General features: G+C 38.4%; 1 protein-coding gene across 8 annotated transcripts in view; it reads right to left on the bottom strand.

The window, feature by feature from the left end:
* bptf (bromodomain PHD finger transcription factor) overlaps positions 1 to 17374 on the bottom strand; it is a 49361-nt gene that overhangs the window by 14053 nt on the left and 17934 nt on the right. For 3 of the 8 annotated variants that reach the window (XM_052138963.1, XM_052138962.1, XM_052138965.1), the window contains exons 8-23: positions 14835 to 15172; positions 14577 to 14708; positions 11890 to 12019; positions 11643 to 11778; positions 11235 to 11546; positions 9066 to 10878; positions 8340 to 8464; positions 8114 to 8242; positions 7841 to 7991; positions 6381 to 6501; positions 5572 to 5809; positions 4840 to 5010; positions 4081 to 4217; positions 3180 to 3291; positions 1182 to 1357; positions 650 to 938 (exon numbers count right to left, since the gene is read on the bottom strand). In XM_052138963.1, the coding sequence (XP_051994923.1) occupies positions 650 to 938; positions 1182 to 1357; positions 3180 to 3291; positions 4081 to 4217; positions 4840 to 5010; positions 5572 to 5809; positions 6381 to 6501; positions 7841 to 7991; positions 8114 to 8242; positions 8340 to 8464; positions 9066 to 10878; positions 11235 to 11546; positions 11643 to 11778; positions 11890 to 12019; positions 14577 to 14708; positions 14835 to 15172 (4510 nt within the window). The remainder of the gene's footprint in view (positions 1 to 649; positions 939 to 1181; positions 1358 to 3179; positions 3292 to 4080; positions 4218 to 4839; positions 5011 to 5571; positions 5810 to 6380; positions 6502 to 7840; positions 7992 to 8113; positions 8243 to 8339; positions 8465 to 9065; positions 10879 to 11234; positions 11547 to 11642; positions 11779 to 11889; positions 12020 to 14576; positions 14709 to 14834; positions 15173 to 17374) is intronic. The other 5 variants (XM_052138969.1, XM_052138966.1, XM_052138964.1 and 2 more) reach the window with 4 other exon arrangements.

The following is a 17374-nucleotide window of genomic DNA, read 5'->3' on the forward strand; positions in this document are numbered from 1 at the left end:
CATGAAGATTTACGAGCGCATTGGGAATTCCAAATTGGGGAGAATTTTTTTTTTATAAAAAGCATTTTATTGTTAAATATGGTTTTGTTTTCAATCCTTTCCTAAGATTCATTTCCTAATTATTGCATTTTGACAGGAAAAGCAGTATATTTAGTGTCAAATTTTAGAACTTTCAAAATCTGAGATTAATCACGATTAAGTACAAATAATTATGCGAATTAAAAGCGATTACATTTTTTTAATCGACTGACAGCACTAGAAATTATAAATTAAGAAGAGCATTTATACACAGAAGCATGCAAATATAAAATAAATGCAGGACTTGCCAGTTCAAAACAAGATCAACTCCAGGATGCTTTTATGTAAAGTTCTCGTAAAACAATGTGTGATAATTGTGAACAAAAGCATGCACATCTATGGTTAAATATTAAGCACTTCTTTAAATTTGAGCTCTTGTTATTTGACCATCAATTATGTTCGACTTTTAAAATAATCAGCAGATTAGGGACTACAGTATAATTACATATCTGATTAGCCCTTATTCTTGAAACACAAGCAGAATACTCCCAGAATCGATTCTTGCCTAAATTTTCCCATGAACTTAATAATTATGCACAGGTTTTTCATAATACCACATCTTTCATCTCACCTGGTTGTATGGGTGCTGCTGGGGTGGTGATGGTGTTGCTGGTAGCAGCTGGGACAGGTGTGGTTGGGGTGCCCATTGAGGTTGTTGTGGAAGGGACAGTGGGTGCAGACACAGCTGCATTGGACATGGGCGTGAACAAAAACCGCTGGACTTGGCCATTGGGCATGGCTGCCTGCATGAGCTGTTGACCGGGGCCTGGAATGACCGTCACACCCTGAGGGATAACCTGCAGCTGGCCTGTGGTCTGACCTTGCCCTTGGATCACTACAGTCAAGCCCTGGTTCCCACCCTGAAGAGTGAAAGTGTAAATTTATTCTATAAACTCTTCAGTACTATACAGTAAATCATAATTCAGTTGCCAACAAAATTTACAACCTATTTTACTTCCATAATTTACGCATTCCTGCATGAAACTCAACAAGATTAAAGGTAATAACGTGCCATGATGAACTGTGCAAATACCAGGAATGTGTATAAATGTATAAAAAGTGTTCATTTTTGACTTTATGGTGACTTTAGGACTGGTACAGACCTGAGCCCCCTGGGTAAGCTGTGTAAGCTGAGCGAGGGTGAGTTTGACCTGACCCTGTTGCGGTCGGGGACCAGAGGGTGTCTGAGGGGTCTGGGGCTGGGTTGGTACAGAGAGGCGAGGTGGGGTGCCCATCGCCTGAGCTCCAGTACTGCTCTGAACTGCCTGTTGCCCTTGACCTGTGTGATACAAAGATGAAGAAAAAAAAAAAAAGAAAAAAGAAAAAAAAAAAAAAAAGAAAAACACATTTACACCCAAACAAAGTGCCAGAAATATACTGTGCTTTATATTTTAGTTAGAACATCATAATGCCCAGGCTTATTATTTGGTAGCTGTACAGTCATCTTAGCTTCAATTGATAACTGTCAGCGAAACTGAAAACAAAATGCCACCTTCCTTTCTGCCAGGTGCAAAATCTACCTATAGATTAGCTGATAATGCACATTTTCTATTTTCAAATATTTGAGAACATTTTAGATTAAATATTTTTGTTTAATTTTTGATTATGTCTTAGGGCGTTTTCACACCTGGCTCATTTGGAGCGTTTGTTTCGGAGCCTGGCTCATTTTCTCCCTTGGTTCGGTTTAGGAATATATGAACAAGGGATAGTATTTTGGTCATTTAGCCTACTCGAGTACTCAAGAGTACTCAAGGGGAAATTACATGTTCATAACTGTATATATAATAACATGCTCGACAAACGTCTATGGCTGCTGCATTGCGTCTAGTAACTAGACTCTAGTTGTTCCAGTGTATTGTCTATTCATTATTATAAGCTGTTATAAAATAGTGTTACAAAATTGCAAAAAAAAGATTGCATAATAAAAATATAACGCATCATATTTTGTCATTATGTGAAGATTCGCTGCCCAACTCTGAAAGAATGTGCACAACACGCATCTGTCTGTTCTTCCTTCAGGTTACCGTAGTAATCTTAGTAAGTGCACACCAGTTTTTTCTCTATTTGATATAAATATCCATGACGGAAACTTTATAACTCATATCCATCCGATGGATGGATCATTTGTTTTTGGAGCACAACCTCTAATTGGCGATGCTAGAAAATTCTCACACATTTTTATACCAATAAGGGGACAGCTTGCTCACCTGCTACTTTTATTGGCATAGTTTTGGTCTGTTTTGAAATGTTGCCTTGTGAAAGCAAACCGAATCAAGAAGAAAATGCAACATTGTAACAATTTAGTCCCCGTTTCGGGAACGAAGCAAACGGTCTGAAAAGCCCTTAATCTGGTCTAAACAAAATGTATTGCAAAAGTTCAGCATTAATTTGCCACAAATCAAGAGAATTTCACTGAATTAATTTACATCAAAAAGCTCTTTTTTTATTCAATTAAAACAAAAGAGTATGTGCAGCTTTTCCCAAGTGGGATGTAAAAATATTACAAAACAACCTTGATGGGATTTTTGACAAAGCATGTCAAGTCTTAACTATCATGAAAATGCAGAATAATATGTTGTCTACAAGTTTAATTCATGTTGAGTTCAAAGACGCTGGGATTGACACAAATCATGAATGCAGCTTCACGATTGTTGTAGCAAAGCGGATAGCCGCAGTCTGTGGAGGATGAGAGTTTAAGAGAATTAATGCCCAATGCGATGAATACTCAACCAAAGGTTGCTTAGTTCTTTCAAATAATCAATCTCCCACTTAGACGTTGCGAAATGTTTTATGTTACTTGAATTGGTGCTATTTTAGTCCATTTCTATCTTTAAACTGCAGATGTCTTTGTTTGGAAAATGGTAATAATGCATAATATTGTTACATATTGTTTTGCTTTCTTTCCTAAGAAGGAAATAAAAGCATTTTGACTGGAAAATAATTATATTTATAGTCAAAATTCAGCACTTTCAAAATTGCCGATTACTCGCGATTACCTTTTTTAGCCAATTAATCGATTTAAATTGCCGATTAATCGATTTAAATTGATTTACAAAAATAAGAAGAATTTTTGGAGGGTGGCACCACAAGTGTAAGATTACCTTGTTGAACCATCAGGGGAGCACGAATGATAGTCTTGCCAAGGGTGGTGGTCTGTTGCAGTGGAGAACGTATCATTGCCATCCCCGGACGGAGAGTTCCAGTTGTAACGACCTGGACATTAAGAATTATTAAAAACAATATCGCTAACAGGTACATGTAGGAAACCCCCAAAAATGGTGAAGTTCTATAAGAGGGACCATAGTGAAGACTATATATACACTGTAGGGCTGGGACAACGCGTCGACGTCATCGCAAAAAATACGTCGACGCAAAATATGCGCGTCGATTCGTCGGATCCAAAACAGGTAACATTTAATAAAGTCTCAACTTTCAAATTTGGTCATTCAAAGAAAATTAAACCATAAATAGGCCTACTATTTTGTAGCTCTTTAATGTGTCGTGACAGATTGCCTCAGTTAAAGCTGCTCATGAACCCATCATTTTTCCTTGGTTAATTTATAGCATCAAATAGGCTAAACATGAATGTAGCCTACATCAGAAGGACTGTCGTTTTAACCGCGGAAAGACGTCAGTACAGTAGCCTACAATCCATTATTCAAATTCAAATCCACCGACGTTAATCTTCTCTCTCCTGACTACTTTGTCGGACAAAAATGGCGTATTATGATTGATAGTCAATCAAACTCCCGGCAAATTTTTTTTTTTTAACATTTTATACACCCCCACCCCCGATGAAACCGGTATTACTGGTGTTGTCACAAGTCGATTAATCGAAATCGAATCGGACTGAAAAAAATGAATCGTTAGATTAATCGATGCATCGAAAAAATAAATCGCTAGATTAATCGTTTAAAAAATAATCGTTTATCCCAGCCCTAATACACTGTAATACAGTATAATTTTAGTGAGAATGTTGGATGAGATATCTAAGGTCCATACCTGTTGTGTGGAGGTGCTAGTGTTGGGTCTGATGTTAATAGTGGCAGCACGGGGCTGGAATGAGGGAAAGGACTGTGCACTGCCTGCTGTGCTTGATGGAATGATGCCCACCACTTTCTGCTGTACCTGCACCAACCCTGTAAAGATAAAACACTGCCTTAAATCATGTGTATTTATCTTTAGATTGAGAAATAAAAGTAAATGACCAAAAACCAAACTGAACAATTGATCTCAAATTACCAACGGAATTCAACCTAGGTTTTCAAAATGACAACCTACTACAGTGAATTCTGAGGTGAAAAGCTTTAGAACAAATTTGGGTACCTTCCACCAAGCTTCAGACTTTAATAAGTTGTATTAACTAGTGGTTGAATGATATAGGTTTTTCATTGGCTGATTCATATGATGATATCTAAAGCGAAGGGTGGCCAATCATGTTATATGATGATATACACATAAATGGAATTTAATGCCAGCAAATGAGACCTACACAAAATTACATAGATGAATCCATTGACAAGGCTGTCAGTAAATAATCACATAATGGCCAAATATTGGCTGATACAACGGTCTATCACTAGTATTAACCAACCCATTGTCAAGGAATGTTACTCATCATTTTAGAAACTACGTAACCAAAAAGTCTGCAAACACTTATTCAGAAATCAGAATTCTGTGACTCTCTGTGTGCAGACAGGCCTAACATATATATATATATAAAAAAAAACACATGCCAGTGGTGCAAGAGGCCTGCTGTACCTCCTTGCGTTGTTGGCATGTTCACTGTGACTATCTTGCTGTTGGCTGGAACAGGCAGTTTAGCTGCGATGACACTGCCGGCCATCGACCCCGCAGCAGCTGTGATGTGGAACGTTTGCCCGGACGTGGTGGCGCTACTCGCCGCCACAGTCACAACAGAACTGGTGGAGACTGCAAGACACAGGTCTGGTCACCACCCTTGCACATACATTTCAATCAGGAAATTCAGCAGTGGTGCCCAGAAAAATTCATGTGGAACATGGACTTGACTAGAAGGACTCTAATTGTGTCATGTTTCAGGCCTAAAAAGAAACGGGTGGCTTTGGAAAGATTTATGTGTTGCAATATACAACAATGATATTCTTCTTGTATTCTGATGTCCTGCATCAAGAAAATGAAATAGTCTAGACTTTTAACTGTGTATCTTATTTAGGATATAAGCTAGGCACCACTGACTTTATGCCAATGCATTCCATAATCATCGCACTGCTTGCATCCACTTATGGCATTTAGACAACAATACTATTTTGTGCATAGAAAACGGACCACAAAATAACACCATAAATGAAAATGACCAATTAAAAAGTAAAAAAACAAAAACAACAACAACACTGCTACAGGCTGGTAATTCAGCTTCTGTCCAATGCAAATACACCAAAGTGCAAGCAATCACATAAAAATTGTCAAACAACATCATTGACCATGCCTCATATATCTAACGGAAAGACTGACCTGTATTGCCTTGGCCCTGCTTGACCCAGGAAGCAAAGGACTGCTGGAAGTTCTTGTTTTGCTGGAATGTTACCGGAGAGCCAAGCTTGGTGGTCATCACCACTTTTGGCACTGTAGTTACCGGACCGCCAACAGCCCCCACCACCACCTTCTGAGGGGTGGTTCCAGGGGTCGTAGGTGTGCTGGTCAGGGTGCATGTGCTGCTGGTGCCTGCAGGTTTTTGCTGCTCCAACCGTTTCTACAATATAATCAATATAATCTTATACAAATTATATATTAATATAACATACAATATATGTGGCAAGTAGATATTAAGATGCATATTCAATATGGTTGGTTTAAGCCAGAGAGTTACAAAGCTTTAGATAAACTTTCTTAGTAATACTATACATTTTTGTATAGTACAATTAAAGCCCCCCCCCATTTCTTTTACAATGTATTTACTGATCAAATGCTGTCAGTGTAACAGTTGTCAATACTGTTTTAATATAAATGACCATAATGGAAATAATTGTTCTTGATCATTATTATTGACTGCTATCAAACAGAAGAAAAAATCAGCATGGGGCATTATTAGAAATGGATATGACAAATCTACCATTGTGGATTATAATTAAATGCATATATTTTAATTATACAAATTATTCTTTAGAACGCACCATTTTTCTGGAACTTAAAAAGTAAAAGCTATCGGGTTTCATAAAACCAATCTAAAAGGCCCATTGGGAAGAGCACCCTCTTTTTTCATATATTGTGCCCCTAGATAGTAAAGAGGGGCGCCCCAGGTGGGGATATGTCTACATTACCACCTGCTGGGCTGCCAATCTCTGCTGCTTAAGCTGAGCTTCCAATTGGGCCTTGACCTCCTCTGCCTTCTTCTGCACACTAACCTTAGTCGGGTCAGCTGCCTGTGCCTTCTCCCTCTCAACCCTGTGAAAGCAAGCAAGTCAGATGGATTAAAGAGAAAACCTAAACAAAACCTTAAACCATATGATAATTTGAGAAAAATGTAAACTGAAAAGTTGAAGTGAAACAGGGCATAAGTTCCTAATACTGAATGGCGTAATACCATCCTGCAACGAGCAATACCGTAATATAGTACTGTGATGATCGCTTTTTTTTATTAATCAGAGCCTGGGTAAACTTTGGTTTGTTTGGATACAAAACCTTTTAACCAGGTATTCTAACCTTTTTCAAAGAATGATGCAAACCTGCGATTTTAGGCTATCATGCGAACTCCAAACTTTTTTTTTTTCCGGTCGGGAGAACACACGTTAATCGTTGATACCTGTACGGTGACTGCTCGCATCATACGAGAGGTACATTTCACACTGTTGGCTTGAGTACTAGAGATGTACATTTTCAGACATTTTTCATAATCGATTGTCATAGAAATTAACGGTCAATTAGGTGATTAATCGTTAACATTAAAACAGCAAAATGCAAGTGGATGTGCATGTAGCCTACTGTTAAAATATAATTTAAAATAATGCAATTAAGTATTGGCATTTTCCTCTTAAAATATTATTAGTTCAGTGTATTGTCATACATTAACAAATGTGAAGTATGAATTTGTGAATTATTTAATTATTGTTAATAATAAATTGTATAAAAGATACAGTATATAACTTTTACACATTTAAGTTCACTAAAAGTTTTGAAATTACCACTTGACATTTTTCAAAGACCACTGCTCGATTGAGGGGGAGATGTCAGCTGAATGTGCTAATGAAGCAAGGAGACCAGCAGATCAACTGTGCTTGTTGTCAGGTTGTACTTTAACACACTATTATGGTGTATGCAGAAAACAATTAATATAGAAACACTCCGCAAGCGCCCTCTAGTGGCGGATAACTGCACAGACCGTTAAATCAACGTCTTCTGGCATGATTACTGAACACATTCATAAATGAAACCGACAACCGATAAGTTTAATCGATCGAATTAACGGCAATTAATCAATTAATAATTAACTTACTATGAAGTACTGTGTACAGCTGAACAAACTGATTTGGTGAAATTTACCAAATCAGGAAGCAGTGAATTTACTTAAATTACAGGCTGATTAACTCATTCAAAACGCACACATATGGTCTAGCTAGATAGATCATATTTCGATGATTTGCAGGGATGCAGATCTAATCATCTTAACATTGGCGTTAGTTTGGGGAATGCATGATGATTGTTGTTGGATAACGAACTCAATAAATCAGGGACGTTGTTTGGGTTGCATGAAACAGGAAAAAGACGACACAGAGGCAATTACAACCTTTCAGTAAAGGCTCGAATCTCCCATAGTTCCAGGTCTTCCTCAGCCACCCAGGTTTCAATCACAATAGGCCCTGTCTGCTTCGCTGGTTCTGGTTTCTTTGGTCTCAGAGCACTGGATCGTAGGCCTTTTCTTTGAGGTGTGGGAGTCTCTGTTTAAAGTAATGATGGACAAGCCAAATTTGGTCATTGTTGAGCTTGGCATGATAAAGAACATATGCCAGGCAGCAGATCAGTGTGTTGTTTTTAGCCATATTACTTTAGTCACCATTACCTTTGGGAGTCTCAGGCACCCCGAGGGGACAGATTATCTTTCTGATGCAATACTCTGAACGAATGCCGTAAGGCCCAACATCTCGCCGCTTGATGATCTCGGTGGTGGTGATATCAGTGTCAGATGTTTCTATGAAGTGCAAGGGAAAAGTTTACCGAGGCTGCCATGTAGACTTTAAAGTTTCTGTGTGAACAGTAAAGTGACTGTATAGCTATCGAGTCCCAACCTGTCCGTGTTGTCCCGACAGCAGGTGAAGGCTTTACAGACATATCGTCCCATCTGAGGCAGGCCCAGAGCAGCCGTAGCATCAGGCTTACCCCAGCCAGAGACCTCACTGTCTGGAGTCGGTATCTGTCAAGACAATCTCATTAGCATTTACAGGCCATCGTGAAAATGGATGAATGGAATTAGCATTTCAGCTACCCATGCAAATCTCATAAGCCTATAAGGTATTTCTGTGACAAATTTACTCTGGCTAATACTTTTCTTGAAAGATTCAAGGACAGATTGCATCTATATTCCTGTCTCTTTTATGGATAACATTATAACCTTGAAAAAAGACCTGAACACTAAGAGTGATCAAGAACATGGAAATAAACTGATGAGCTACAACACCCCTTAAGGCTAGCAGTGTAAACGGAAACAGATTTTTTACATTTTCTAAAGAAAATGTGAGCGGGCCTTTGCAAAACTCGCCACCACGATATTACAGTGTTGCAATTAGTTGCCAAAGCATAGCTAAGGTGTTCAGTTTGGTTTTTAGCACCTTGCACTATGGTTGCTAGGGTGTTGTTCTAGGTATCTAGAAAGAACAGAAAGCACTTGGGACATTCTGCATCCTCAAACCCCTAACCCAAAGTAGGAGCAATAATATTAGTGCCACTTCAGCAAAGATAAGAAAACAACATCCAACAGGGACAAGCAAAATCAACAATAAAATTAAAATACAGACCTCCATGTGATTCCAAATGTTGGTCGCGGAGATGGGTAGGGCCAGATATCCAAGGCTAGCTTGGCATTATAGTTGAATATAGGAACTTCACGAATGCCACTGCGTCTGGCAAGCTTCTTTAGCTCGTCGTTGGGAAGCACAAAGATGCTCTTCTTGCTACTCTTGGTTACAAACTTGCGGTACGAAGGCAAGGCTGTCCCGGATCGTGTTTTCTTGATGCGAGAGAACTTTAACAGTCGTACTCTGTCCCTGGTGGAATATTCTTGACTTACTGTCATGGATGTCACTGAGGAACCACTAGGACCAGACTTTGTATCAGTCAGAGTTTCCGTTACAATTGTCTTGGACTCTTTTGTTACCATGGCTTCCTGGGATGAGTTTGTGACCTTGGTAACAGAAGTGGTAGTTGTAGTAAAGAGTTTTGAAACAGAGCTGGATGATTCCACCTTAGAATCAGGCACGGATGTACTTATCCCGTTATTGGAAGCAAGGCTTGACGTCAATACCGTATGGGCCTCAGTTGATACCGTCGTTGTAGTTTTAGTGACTTGAGTAATGACGGTTGTTATCTTGCTCCCGTTGCTACAGTTTTCGGTGAGGTCGCTGCTTAGGCTGGACTCTTCCGCTGATGGGACGGGAGAAGGTACAAGAGACTTGGACTCCTCGACTTGCATCAGCTCCACCTTGGAGCTTTTACTAGGCACCTCGGATCTTATGTTTGGCTCGGAAGCTACTGAAGGTTTAGGTACAGTGTAACTAACAGAAGAGTCTAAAGTTCCTTCAGTGTCGTTTTCCAACTTAGCCACTTTCTGAGGTGGTAGATAATCAGGGTCAAACTTGGTAACTTCTTTCTCTCCTTCAGTTTCCTCTTCAGGAATTGTGCTACGAGTCCATTCTTTAAGACCCTCTTGAGTGGAATCACCATTCATTAGAGACTTCACTGGTTCCTTTGATGATATTGCTTTGATTTCCTCCCCAAGGCTATTGGTTAGCTCCTTCGGGTTGACATTATCATTCAAATTCTTACATAGCGAATCCCCAGGACCATCTTTCCCATTTAATTGCACAGCTTTTTCTACATCAAGGTTATTCTCATTGTTTTCAACCACAGTCTTTTTCTCAGGGTCTTCTGGTGTAAGACCTTCGGAGATGGTTTTATCGGGTTTAGCATTTTGTTGAACACTTGGATCAAGACTTTGCGAGTTTCCATTAAGCTCAGACATTGCTACCCGACTGGGTGCTTTAGATTCTGTTTCTGCCGATTTTTGTTGATGTTCTTCACGGGCAGTGTCACCGAAATCATTTAACCTGACATCCAAGTTATTCTTCTGTCCTGAAGTATTTATACTTACTTGCTCTTCCTCTTGGTTAAAATCAAGCTTTTTGACCACATGGTCTTTTTGCTGTATTGCTGGGTCTGCTACCCCATCTGCCTGGGTATATTTCAGAGTTTCAGGGATATTTCCTTCAATCTTGACCTTTTGGTCTTGAGCAGCAATGGTTGTCACCTTGTTCTCCATGACCTTTGCAGTGGAGGGTTTAGAAACTGTAGTCTGCTTGAGTTTCTCCAATCTCTGCTTCTCTTCAATGGTAAACTGTTTGACCCGCCTCTCCAGAAGGCCATCAAGTTTTGAAGCCTTAACTATTTTCTTGTACGCAATGCGTTGCAGGAAGCCCTCACTGACGTTCACAACATCAGAGCAGAAGGACTGTTGGGGTTCACTCAGAGCACTATCCTTCATCACCTCACTTTCAATAGACTCTCCTTTGAAAGGAGACTCATTTGATGTGGGTGAATCATTTGAAATGTTAGCTGCAAACATGAAAAACAGACACATTGGCAACTATGTCCCACATTACAAGAACGTTCAAGTTTCTGTTTAAGTACTATGCTAAAGAAGAAAAAAACAGCTTAAACCAGCTTTAGGTTATTTGCTGGTTTATCTTTTCTTCTAGTCTGGTCAAGGTGGTCTTCAGCTGAACTCCCAGCCTGGACAAGCAAGTGTTTTGCTGGACGGTCAGCTGGTTTAAACTGTTTTTTTTCCTCCCCCTTTCAGCAGGGTATTCACCAACAAGACAATATGTACCAAGTCCTTCTTAAGCAATTGTTTTGGTACAACAAAAGTTTTCAAAAATATTATTTTTATTAAAAAAAAAAAATGCAAATACCTTTATCTTCATTTACATCAGAGTGAGGAGCGCTAGTGTCCATTTTTTCCACAGATCCATTTTCTTTATCACTCTTTTCTTCAAAATTTTCATCCTCTTTTTCAACCACTTTTTCCTCAACTTTTTCCTCAACTTTTTCCTCTTTTAACACATGATCTTTCTCCACAGATGGCTGTTCTTCAGAAGAATCCAGTGATGTGATCTGGACATTATCCTTTTCAGACACATTTTGAGTAGAGACTTTATCTGTTTTTTCCAAAGTTTTAGGGGTTTTTGAGAGAGCTGCCTGATTGTCCGTTCCAGTTTTAGCTGCTAAAGAAAGACACTGTTTCAGATAGATTCTTAAAAAATACTTTTCTGTTTTGCAGATTCTGTGACTGTTTAAGTATTCTGTACAAGCAAACATACCCTCAAGTGCTTTCCGATAGTTGACGTTGGTGTTTCCAGGTAGCTTTGGGACAAAGCGATGGACGTGGGTCTTACTTATCCAACTCCAGCCTCCATAACCAGTTACCCTGTACTCCTCTCCCTTCTGTTTCCACACCTACAGAGGACAAACCGAAGTTACTGGACACCTAAAGCTTAAATGTTGCAGCTGATATGAACTCTTATAACGTTCAAAGAAACACCTCAACTTGTAGGTGTTGTGCAGTACCTGGTGTTTAATGGGGAACGTGTACTTCACCCATGTGGCCTGCTGCATTGTCTCTTCATCCTCCAGTTTTTTCTCCCTCTTTTTTACCTTCTCTTTCTCTTCCCGCTCCACAGAGGTCATACGATGAAGCCTGCAACAAGATGTAGCAGAATAAACACCAAAACTAGGACATAAAGGTGACTCACAGTATATTTTTGGAAAGCCTCCAGCAATGGCATTAGCTGATGTACACAGAATAAATCTTTTTGTTAAGAAGCAACAAAGTGTATTATGATATTAGGATTAGAGGTCGATCGATATTGGTATTTTCAGGCCGATTCTGATCTTTTGAAATCCGGGTCGGCCGATGGCCGATTAATGCCGCCGATTTATTTTGGCCGATATTTGGCCGATATGTGCTTGTTTTTAACCTCTTATTTGAACCTTTTATTTGTAAGATAAAATGTAACACAAATTATTACTTAAGATAGACAACATTTCTCAACAAATACATTTATTGAACACTTGACACTTAAATTAAAAATGTATAATGTAAAAACATATTGTATAAATAATGTATAACAAATATATTAAATAAACAAAGCAGGTGTTACGAACTGCTCCGAGACACGAAGGTTGAGATCCAAATGCAGCTTTAATTAAGGGGCAATCCAGACACGTAATCCAATATTCAGAGCATCCAAGAGAAGCACAGGCATAACTAGGGATGGGTATCGTTAAGGTTTTAATGGTATTACTATCTTACCGATACTGCTTATAGATCCGGTACTTCAACTGTATTCTTAACGGTTCTTTTTGTTATAATATATATATATATATATATATATATATATTTTTTTTACACAAAGATAAACATTATATAGGCACAGTGATTTAATTTCAGGAAGGTCCACTAACATTACTGTTCAGGTGTGGTCTAAAAAGAAATCTAATAATCTAGTAATCAATTGTAAAATAACACTGCATAGTTTATCATAGATAGATTAATGCTTATTAATGCAGAAGTTATTCATTCAAGAGCTGTAAGTGATTTTCTCTTTGCCTTATGTTGTTTGATTCGCAGTAATGGCTCAATTGTCGGCATGTTTATTAGGATGCTTCCCCTTTAAGACAGAGTTCAGATCTAATAGACTCCTGATGCAGCATATTTTCTCCCAACTATTTCCATAACTGCATCCATTTAAGACATAAACTGTGTTTAAGTGAATCTCCCAGTCGGTCGTTTTGACATATTTTTGTGTATAGTTGATCGTTTAGATGCGCACATGAAACCCAAAGTAGCCTATACTTTGCTTGTCTCGTTGCGGTGTGTTTCGGAGCGCGCGCCGCCTTGGGAACGATATCTCTTGCGCTCTTTTTATTATTAAACGTGTCCCGCAATTTAGCAACAGTAGCTAGACTGCATTTTACAACAATCACCGATCGTGCTGATTCTGACGTTAAGTTTGAGTTTTAGGGAGGAATGTCAGTGCACCGCTGTGAAGGGAAGGAAGTTGTGCTAGACAGAATGCGGCTTATGTATAAATATTCTTTTTATAATCTTTGGAAGGCGAAATATAAAATAAAATCAGACTAATATCACAGATCTAAACCAGGCTACGTTTGAATGTTTAGTTCTGTCACTCATTTAGCTGGGCTGTGTTGTGCACGCTGTGTGCGATCTCTCTCTCTCTCTCTCTCTCTCTCTCTCTCTGAATAGCTAAATTGCATCACAGACAAATGGCTTCATAGAATTATTATACATAGAAATGGCTGGCGAGATAAAATAACTTTCTCTTTACAGCAATAATACATGTATTTTCTTAATGTCTCCAGTACTGACAGCAGAACCGGTAACGTCCGAGCTTACCAAAGCCAGTCCTTCAATAGCCTATACTGCGTTGGTATCTTTTTTTATTAGCCTACTTATTTCTCTGCATTGAGTGACAACCCTCTCAAATATAAGACACACAAACAGAACAAATAAAAGTCTCAGATTCACTGTCTGTAATTGCAAAATTCTTGCTTATTGTGACATGATAGCAACCCTTCTGCTGTGATAATGCAACTTCAACTACGCTATAAATATCCAAAGTAGCCGAATGTCATGTCGCCTTTTTTCTCGAAGTTGGCAGTAAAATATCAAAAGTTTTTAATTAAATATAAAGAAGTTATACAAATTTAATCCTTACTGTTTTCTCCAAGGAACTTAGCTCCTTCCTTAGGCACTGGATGAGGTCTGCTCACTCTGCTGGAAAATGACTCTAGGGGCAGCGTGCGTCGAACACGTGTTCCACAACAACACTAGGCTGCCCACAGATGCGCCTGCCTAATAATCAGCTTGATATACTTGGATATTGGCCGATGCCGATTATGTAAAAAATGCTAAAAATCGGCCGATTAATCGGTCGACCTCTAATTAGGATGTCTTGTAAGAAAAGCGAACATGCAAATAAGAATTCCATTGCTCTAACAATAAAGTGCATCTGATTTACTGCACAATGATTGTGTAATTAAAAGTCAGTGAAACTGCTATAGCATCAGATGAACCATAACTATAAGCTTTAATTGGTGTCAAAAGATCCGTCATCTAAGTTGTTGTTATCAACTCGTCACCAAACTGAAACAATGGAGCAAAACAAACTGAAATCTTCTTGTTTTAAAGATGGTGAAATAGTCTGTATTTATATATTTTTATTTAAACTGACCTTGTGTGACCCAAAGAATCCTTCCATATTGGGAGCATGACCACTGGTTTTATTGCACACTCCAGAATGGCCAAAGCCAAAGCAAACTCTCTCGCTTTGCTGCACATTTGGACAGCCTTTATCCAGTTTGACCTACAGCAAAGAAAGGTCATGGGACAACATGGTTAAATGACTGAAATATTTGTTTTGGCTCTTTTGGGAAGCTTTAATAAACAGAATGTACAAAACTATTCCTGCTGGTACTTGTAAGACTTTTACCTGTGTGAAGCCCAGTTTGGATGTAGGAATGGAGCAGGGACATTGTTCTCTAGCTGGATGATGGTTAATCTTAGAGTGGACACCGTCAGTGCTTTTGAGCCATATAATGATCCATTCCACTTGAAATCACCAGCCGGGGTCATGCAGAACTTGTGGGAAAGATGCCTACGTTTGTCGTGGTCCTCACGGTGTTGATGCTTGTTCAGCGCAAGTGTGTTAGTGCTGTACTGGTTGTGGTACACACGGAATTTGCCCTCGTGGCCCAGCTTGAAAAAGCCACTGCCAGTCTGCTTGGATGAATCTCTCTTGAAAGAGCCAAAAGATGACAGTGGAGGAGTCTAAAATAATATTCACATGATCTACAGTCAGTGCACAAGAAATACACACAGTTCTACATAATGTAGTTAGTATATGTATTTTATATAAATGTATTAGGTGAGCAGGATATATTGGTGACCATATTGGTAATGGCCAATTATTTATTATTTATAGTCTGATTTATTTGGCAAATGTGCTCCTTTCATTTCAGCAACTTTGTATCTCGGTATTGGCAAATAGATACTGTATCGCCCAATAAAATAAAAAACAAATCTGTATTAGTCCACTATATATTTATAACAGATTTATATCATTTTGATTATCAGCCATAACATAAAATTAACTATTAGCTCTAAGTATTGTCCAAAATGTTAATATCAGTGCATCTCTAACATGTACATTTGATAGCAAAGTTGTTCGAGTTATGATACAAACAATGACTTTACAATTGTATTGTATTGCACTGCATTACATGGACAACAGAAAATTGTTTATTCGCTTATTGCGAGAAAGCGGGTTATTGCAAAAAGCAGCGTTCCGGTTTACATGCACTTTATAATTTGTGTTCTCTTTACTCTCTCATATCCATGCAGCTCGGTCAGTAAGCAGCTTTATCCACAGCAACATAATTTCCAAACATGGTGTCCGAGGAAGACTTCACAATTTTCCCTGTTGCTTTGCTTTTTCCAAATATTCCAGAGTGGTTGCTGTGTTTGTTTCCTTAACTTTCCATCGCTACATGCAGTGGAATTGCACTGCAATAGTGGGGTTTACCTCTTACATAAAACTCTGGGATTCCCCTGATGTACCGGCGCATATATGCAAACTTGAGGGACTGTCAATATTTTACATTGGTGTGTGTATAACTAGGTATAGTTTATAGTGTATGTGCTTTTCCCACTGTAGTCTCAGAAATTATTTTGGCTGTTATGACTTGATGAGCTCCATCATATGACGTTTGTTTTCCGGTCTGTTCCACACACATGCACACTCAAAAACCCACGCTTCTCCGGGAGAAACCTATGTATGTTAAACCACTTCCTCTTAATCCCTTAAAAAACCCTGGAATATACGGTTTTCTTAAATGCATTTAAACATGGTCAATTAGGGCTGCACGATAATGGTGAAAATGATCATTACGATTATATTGCTCAATTTTAATCACGATTATTAATCACGAATATTCTGGGGTTTTTTTTATTACTTTTTTTATTTACATGGCTGCACAATTTGAACAAAAAATAAATAAATAAATAAATAAATACTGTTGCCACTGCTTAGATCTTGATTCTAAAAAGACTCTTAAAATTACATTAAACAGTAGCTCTCATTTTAAACAAGTTGTTAGAACTGCAAACTAGTAAATTATACCTTTTGACCAAAATAAAAAGGAATAGATCAACCAAAAATGAAAATCTGTTGATAATTTACTCACCTAAGAGGCCATCCCAGATGTATCTGAGTTTCTTTCTTCATCAAAACAGAATTTAAGATTGTTAGGGGCCTCTTCCTCTAAATAATGCAAGTGAATTTTGGAAGTCCAAACGCATATTTAGGGTGCATCAAAATAATCGTGACTCCAGTCAACAAAACAATACTTATATACTTTTTAACTACAAATGTTTGGTTCTCTGTGACGTGCGCTCATGAGAGGGATGATGTAAGCTCATTAGTAAGGTCATGCGTACAAGAGAAATCAGACCAATCGCCATTCAAAAACCAAAACAATTTCAAAACAATATAAAATTACAAAAATAATTTCCAAATAATAATAAAAAAACTATGTAAACAATGATGTGCTTCCTGCCTCCTCCTCCACTTGACCTTATCAACGAGCTTACGTCATCCCTCTCATGAGCGCACATCACAGAGATGTACGGAAGCCTATTACTTAATGCACCCTAAATAAGGCATGTTTTGCCCATTCTTTACTGGTAATAGAAACAGTTATTTGGGTGTTAACACTTGCATCCTCTTAAGATCCATTCTTGAAATTATTATTATTATATCCCCATACCCTACAGTAATATATAGGTTAATAGTAATATATTTCTGTAATAACTGAGCGTGCAGAATTGCTGTACTGTCTCAAGCGTCTATTTTGAAGGAAGCCTAATTATTTTATCAAGCCTGTTATTTTGACTGAAGACCGTGTTGTTTCTGTGCATTACCAGCAGAGGTGACAGTGGCATTTTGTGCTCCTTCCATACATGAAAAAATGC

This window comes from Xyrauchen texanus, chromosome 12 (genome assembly GCF_025860055.1).
Source record: "Xyrauchen texanus isolate HMW12.3.18 chromosome 12, RBS_HiC_50CHRs, whole genome shotgun sequence".
NCBI lineage: Eukaryota > Metazoa > Chordata > Actinopteri > Cypriniformes > Catostomidae > Xyrauchen > Xyrauchen texanus.